Source organism: Notolepis coatsorum (assembly GCF_963971535.1).
Source record: "Notolepis coatsorum genome assembly, contig: SUPER_15_unloc_1, whole genome shotgun sequence".
Classification (NCBI taxonomy): domain Eukaryota; kingdom Metazoa; phylum Chordata; class Actinopteri; order Aulopiformes; family Paralepididae; genus Notolepis; species Notolepis coatsorum.
Window position 1 is genome coordinate 920,529 of NW_028174866.1, and position 7,154 is coordinate 927,682.

The 7,154-nt window shown below is 46.5% G+C and overlaps 1 protein-coding gene across 1 annotated transcript in view; it reads right to left on the reverse strand.

The window, feature by feature from the left end:
- slc5a8 (solute carrier family 5 member 8) overlaps positions 1 to 7,154 on the reverse strand; it is a gene marked incomplete at both ends in the record, with an annotated part of 32,406 nt that overhangs the window by 12,770 nt on the left and 12,482 nt on the right. The window contains 6 exons of the mRNA XM_084338441.1: positions 1,930 to 2,018; positions 3,033 to 3,162; positions 3,828 to 3,968; positions 5,021 to 5,136; positions 5,240 to 5,278; positions 7,060 to 7,127. Coding sequence (XP_084194567.1) covers positions 1,930 to 2,018; positions 3,033 to 3,162; positions 3,828 to 3,968; positions 5,021 to 5,136; positions 5,240 to 5,278; positions 7,060 to 7,127 — 583 coding nt within the window. The remainder of the gene's footprint in view (positions 1 to 1,929; positions 2,019 to 3,032; positions 3,163 to 3,827; positions 3,969 to 5,020; positions 5,137 to 5,239; positions 5,279 to 7,059; positions 7,128 to 7,154) is intronic.

The window sequence follows — 7,154 nt, forward strand, 5'->3', positions numbered from 1 at the left end:
ACAGAGTACAAATCTCGCAGGTCCAATACTTTTTATTTGTTTCTCTGGCCGAACTAACGTTAACGTTATAAATCCCGCGGCCGCTCTCTATTTAAAAACAGCCAATCAAAACCCCATCAATGGAAAATGAACCCGCCCATACCCACGCTGATTGGATGAATGACTTTTATTTATATAGCACCCTTCACAGCACGAATGCACAGGGTGCTTTAAAGTTTACACTACAGCTTAGTATATAAAATAAATGACAACAACAACAACAGACAGCAGTTAAAAAACAGTGAAACCAGATAAAAAGAATAAAATAATTTGTCCTTGTGCAAGACTAGAAAGCGGGGATCTTTGATTAATAAACACCTGCTATCAGAAGAACGGACAGTCAGAGTGACAACAAGCTACAGAAGACGGCCACAAACGATAGTACGAGTGATGAAGAGGACGAACATTTCATTGCCCCGGAATAAAAAAGAGTTTTGACTTTTACTTTTTACATTTAAAATTAGAAACTTTTTGACTTTTACTCAAGTGTGTTCTTAGCCAGATACTCTGACTTTTACTTGAGTAAGATTTTGAGACGGTAACCATACTTTCACTTAATAAGTATAATTTCTGGGTACTTTTTACACCCCTGCGCTTGACTAAAGTCGATCGTGTGGCTGTACTCAACTGGAGAATTATATAATTCTTATTAGTTGACTAATAGTCAGAGCACTTTGTTGACTAATTGATTTGTTGATTTGATCGACAAATCTGTAAAACCATTGTTTCCCCACATGCAATTACAGAAGTCTAATTCTTACCAGATTATGTGCTTATCATTCTTCAGGAGATAAATCATTCAGCAATCATTTCTAAACAAGACGAAAGTCTTTCTCTGGTCTGCATCCCCTTATACAATTGTGTGTATTGAGCTGTACTGTATTGTACCCATTCTGCAATATGTTAATACAATTTGCAATCAATCAATCAATCAATCAATCAATCAATCAATCAATCAATCAATCAATCAATCAAGCATGGGGAAAAGCGTTACAGAAATGATCCACAGAGAAAGTCTTAGTCAATTAAGACAGAGCCCAATTTATTATTCAAATGAATCTAGTCAGAGTGGGTGGCTGTGTAGGAGGTCTATTTGGCAGCTAGATTCAGTGTGCGGGTATTCCTCCATCTTTTCAGTTGTTGACTTTAGTGAACTCCTGCTGATGTAGTTACATTTGGATATAAATACACTACTTTCCAGTGTTGCGTAATAATATATCACATAATAATATTTATCCAATAACAAATCACTTTCACAGCAACAAATAGACCTAATATACCCAGAATAATAGAGCTAAAAGAATCCTTACTTTACACTACAATCTACCAATATCGCACAGGGAGATAACACAGCACTTTAACTACGTTAAAGGAACACGCCAACCTTTTGGGGAAATTAACTTATTTGCCATGCAGATACCCTTTTGTTCTCTGTGCATGCATTAGGCTTAGGGATGCATTATGCCTTTTTTAGGTGGTGAAATCACTGCGCCCAGGCAGCAGTGGTTCGGCAAAAAAAAAATCTGAGTATATTATCTGCTTAGAAAACGAAAATGTCTAATTAAAAATATATATATATATATATATTATTTATCCACGTGATAAATACACAGGTCACAAAATGTTTACAGAAACGTTTTGGAGTTGTATTTGGAGTGTATTTCATGACTGTTGGGAACTAGACTACACTGGCACCTATACTTCCAGTGAATGACGCTAAGCTAGGCTAACGGTGCGGCTGTTCCCTAAGCCTAATGCATGGACAGAGAAGAGAAGGGTATCTGCTTGTCTAACTCCAGGGTAGATGGCAAATAAGCTAATTTCCCCCAAAAGTTGACGTGTTCCTTTTAACAATTGTGAAATAAATGACGCTAGGAGAGGTTGATTAACCTCAGAGAACCGCTGTAAGCCGCTGCCACAAACAGGCCTGGAAGGCCAGGATAATCTCGCAGGATGTCCATCGCCAAATATGGCATCAGCTGAAGAGGACAGATGACAAATGAATAAATACACTTCAATAGCAAGTTTTCTTAAAACAGCATTTACAAAGTGCTTCACAGAAAACTGATGGCAAAGCGTGTGTTATTACCACGCTCTAGCCAGGCACATAGAACCCCCAACTCTGGTTGTGTTAGTACCACGCTCTACCCAGGCACATAGAACCCCCAACTCTGGTTGTGTTAGTACCACGCTCTAGCCAGGCACATAGAACCCCCAACTCTGGTTGTGTTAGAGCAGGGGTCAGGAACCTTTTTGACTGGGAGAGCCATAAAAGCCAAATATTTCTAAATATATTTCATTGAGAGCCATATAGTATTTTTAACATATAATACATTAAATATGTCTTACTTTTAATGCGACTTCTGGTGCTGCATGGTTTTGCTGATGGCCTTGTAATCTGGTTCATACGTGGTGAGGTTGAGCTTCATGCAGGCGTTGAGGCTTCCATCAGTTAAACGTGAGCGTAGGTTGGTCTTAATGTTCCTCATATGTGAGAATGACTGCCCACATGCATATGTAGAGCCAAACATGGTCAATACGGCAATACTCACGCTGCATTGTGTGGTATGTCACAGGAAGCTCGTTCCAAGTTTTAAGAATCAGCTGGTCTTCAGGTTGAAGATTTTTAATTTCTGTCCACTTGTGTTCCCTCGCCAGCTCTGCTCTGCTATATCTTCAGCTACAGATACTATTAGCTGTATCTTCAAAACTAATTTCTGTTTACTTTTAAATGACACAGTATTATTAAGAAATATCACAAGTATTAAAAAAAAAAAAAAAATAAAAAAAAAAAGTTTACTCAAAAATGTCTGGGAGCCATATGCTGTCACCAGAAGAGCCATATATGGCTCGCGAGCCATAGGTTCCCGACCCCTGTGTTAGTGGCATGCTCTATTGAGCAGCATATAGGGAATGGAACCGCTAACCCTGGTGGCAGTGTTGGCACCGATAGCCATACCACCACGACCCCAGGCTGTGTGCGTCCATCTCACCTGGTCCGGAGCAGAGACCCACCCTGCAGTCCAGGGGTCACAGTCCTTATAGACGGAGTAGAGGCACAGCCCCGAGAACACAGCACACAGCAGGATGGCCCACAGCCCTACCAGGTTGAGATACAGAGCGCTGGCAGAGAGGAGAGACACAGAACGAACACACACACACACACACGCACGCACGCACGCATGCACGCACACGCACGCACGCACGCACGCACGCACGCACGCACACACACACACAGAGAGAGAGAGGGAGGGAGGTTGCGTTATTTTTTTCCGTAGCCGCATTTTGCGGAGACGCTCTCTGATTGGCCACTGACATGTGCGCCGCCAATCGCGTGACAAGCTGTGTCTTTGCCCATTTTCGGGTCTAACAGGCTGCAAACTACCTAACGCCTAGTTTATCACCGGTTAAGCTTATAGGCGACCAGTTGGTTAAGGTTAGAGTTTGGAATCAGGGCTGGCGTTCTATCGCCCTGCTCTAAAACTCTAACCTTAACCAACTTCGAAAGAGTCGCCATATAAGCTTAACCGGTGAAAGAAACAGGCGTCACACGATTGGGCGCACGTGTCACATGAAGTGGCCAATCAGAGAGCGTCTCTACGCAAAATGCGGCTATGGAAAAAAATAACGCAGGGCGTTTACATGAAAGGAATTCCTTGATCTAGGCATCTATGGAATTATCTGTGTCGCCATCTACTGGCGAGGAGTGCCAAATTGAATGGCCGAGTCACATTGTAAATCACTTGACACAGTAAACAAAAACAAAAAGCCTGTAACAAGGGCCTCACAGTCTGGCGTGAGTGATGGATCTGCAGGAGATGTATCTCTGAACCTGCGCCTGGTTGATTCCGTAGACACTGACCCAGACGAACGTCCCGCCCACCGTTATGGTCCAGAAAGTGTGTCTTCTATGTGGGTTCAAGTCAAATCTAGAGAGAGAGAGAGAGAGATGGTGTGTCTATGGGTGGGGAGTGGTCAAGATAAGATTTCTAGAGAACTTAAAGGAACATGCCAACTTTCTGTGTAGTAGTGGTTGGTAAAAAAATTGTTCTGAGTATATTATCCTCTTAAGCTGCAAGGGCCCACATGTGGGCCCTTTTGAGGACGATTTGCCCACCAGCACTCTGCTGACCTCTAGTGGCTCGGTGTGCATATTTTTTTATACAATTATCGAATTAAAGCCCCATTTGTTGCCTGTCGATAGCCCTTTCAGGTGACAAAATCCGTTCAGCGGTTCTCGAGTTACATGCCGATATTTGAGGCTTGCGCAAAGTACACGATATTGCGCAAATACTACTCCCGACTCTTGGGTCTCTAGTTCCGTCAATCATTTGGCGATCTCGAAAATGATTGGACAGGGTTGTAGCCAATGAGTGTGGCTTTCCAATGATACCCCACCTGGGGATGGACGAATCAGGGATCTAGGTGAAAAACCCACGAGCGAAAACAGGAAGAGAAAAACCGCAGAATGAATTGAAGTCTATGAGAAAACTGAGCTTTTCTTTTGTACACAGTTTACCAAAATCACTCCTAATCACTCATTTCTGAACGGATCTTTATGAAATTTGGACAGGTACTACATAAGACTTCCGGCTATGGATATTGGGAGTTTTCTAAGCCATACGAATTTCTGGGGAAATACTACTTCTGGACTACTAACTACTACAGAACAACTTGAGTAACACGTTTTTCTACAACTCAAGTTCAGACCTATGTTACTCTATTTCATTAGCACTAAAAGTGATCTTTCTTTATTGTATCATAAACACATTAGCACCGTGCAATCCATTCTTTGTGGATCCCGCCCTATAGTCTGAGCAAAAAAACAATAGGGTGAAGTCAAACGAAAATTTTTTTTTGCTACATTTCCGAGAAGCCTTTAAAAGGTTTTAATCAACATACACGGTTTTCAATTGATAAGAAATAATTGCTTGACGTCTAAAATGAAACGCTCCACCAGGAGGCGCTGTGGTCTACCTACTCCCAGAGGTTGAGTCTGCCTCCACGCTGTGCGTCTGTGATGATGTCAGAGACTCCTCCCTGTAAGACCACGGCCCTGATGATGACAGACAGGAAGCCTGCCAGCATGATGCCCACCTATAGGAGGAAGTAGAAGAGGAGCGGGCAGCATGTGTGTCTTCTATCTATGGCACTTGGAGGTCATTTTAATTTAGGTTTTAACTCTGGTTTTGACCCTCACCTGAAAGACATCTGTCCACACCACCGCCCTCAGACCCCCCTGGTACACAACAGAGCACAGAGAGACCACTCAGACCCCCCTGGTACACAACAGAGCACAGAGAGACCCCTCAGACCCCCCTGGTACACAACAGAGCACAGAGAGACCCCTGAGACCCCCCTGGTACACAACAGAGCACAGAGAGACCCCTCAGACCCCCCTGGTACACAACAGAGCACAGAGAGACCCCTCAGACCCCCCTGGTACACAACAGAGCACAGAGAGACCCCTCAGACCCCCCTGGTACACAACAGAGCACAGAGAGGCCCCTGAGACCCCCCTGGTACACAACAGAGCACAGAGAGGCCCCTGAGACCCCCCTGGTACACAACAGAGCACAGAGAGACCCCTGAGACCCCCCTGGTACACAACAGAGCACAGAGAGACCCCTCAGACCCCCCTGGTACACAACAGAGCACAGAGAGACCCCTGAGACCCCCCTGGTACACAACAGAGCACAGAGAGACCCCTCAGACCCCCCTGGTACACAACAGAGCACAGAGAGACCCCTGAGACCCCCCTGGTACACAACAGAGCACAGAGAGGCCCCTGAGACCCCCCTGGTACACAACAGAGCACAGAGAGACCCCTGAGACCCCCCTGGTACACAACAGAGCACAGAGAGACCCCTCAGACCCCCCTGGTACACAACAGAGCACAGAGAGACCCCTGAGAGACCCCCCTGGTACACAACAGAGCACAGAGAGACCCCTGAGACGCCCCTGGTACACAACAGAGCACAGAGAGACCCCTGAGACCCCCCTGGTACACAACAGAGCACAGAGAGACCCCTGAGACCCCCCTGGTACACAACAGAGCACAGAGAGACCCCTCAGACCCCCCTGGTACACAACAGAGCACAGAGAGGCCCCTGAGACCCCCCTGGTACACAACAGAGCACAGAGAGACCCCTCAGACCCCCCTGGTACACAACAGAGCACAGAGAGGCCCCTGAGACCCCCCTGGTACACAACAGAGCACAGAGAGACCCCTCAGACCCCCCTGGTACACAACAGAGCACAGAGAGACCCCTCAGACCCCCCTGGTACACAACAGAGCACAGAGAGACCCCTGAGACCCCCCTGGTACACAACAGAGCACAGAGAGACCCCTCAGACCCCCCTGGTACACAACAGAGCACAGAGAGACCCCTCAGACCCCCCTGGTACACAACAGAGCACAGAGAGACCCCTCAGACCCCCCTGGTACACAACAGAGCACAGAGAGACCCCTGAGACCCCCCTGGTACACAACAGAGCACAGAGAGACCCCTGAGACCCCCCTGGTACACAACAGAGCACAGAGAGACCCCTGAGACCCCCCTGGTACACAACAGAGCACAGAGAGACCCCTGAGACCCCCCTGGTACACAACAGAGCACAGAGAGACCCCTGAGACCCCCCTGGTACACAACAGAGCACAGAGAGACCCCTCAGACCCCCCTGGTACACAACAGAGCACAGAGAGACCCCTCAGACCCCCCTGGTACACAACAGAGCACAGAGAGACCCCTGAGACCCCCCTGGTACACAACAGAGCACAGAGAGACCCCTCAGACCCCCCTGGTACACAACAGAGCACAGAGAGACCCCTGAGACCCCCCTGGTACACAACAGAGCACAGAGAGACCCCTGAGAGACCCCCCTGCATAATGACCTCCAGACAAAAACCTCTTTCAAATAGGATGTGTGTTGTGTTTTGGATAGTCTTTCATAATAAGCACATTATGTGCTAAGAACAATATGTACAACGACAATGTTAAACAATGTATCTTGACATACCAAGGTGCAGTAGAAGGTGCACACTATTCCTGTTGAGATTACAGCCCCCCATAGATCCATACCAGTCACTGGAGAGAGAGAGAGAGAGAGGGAGG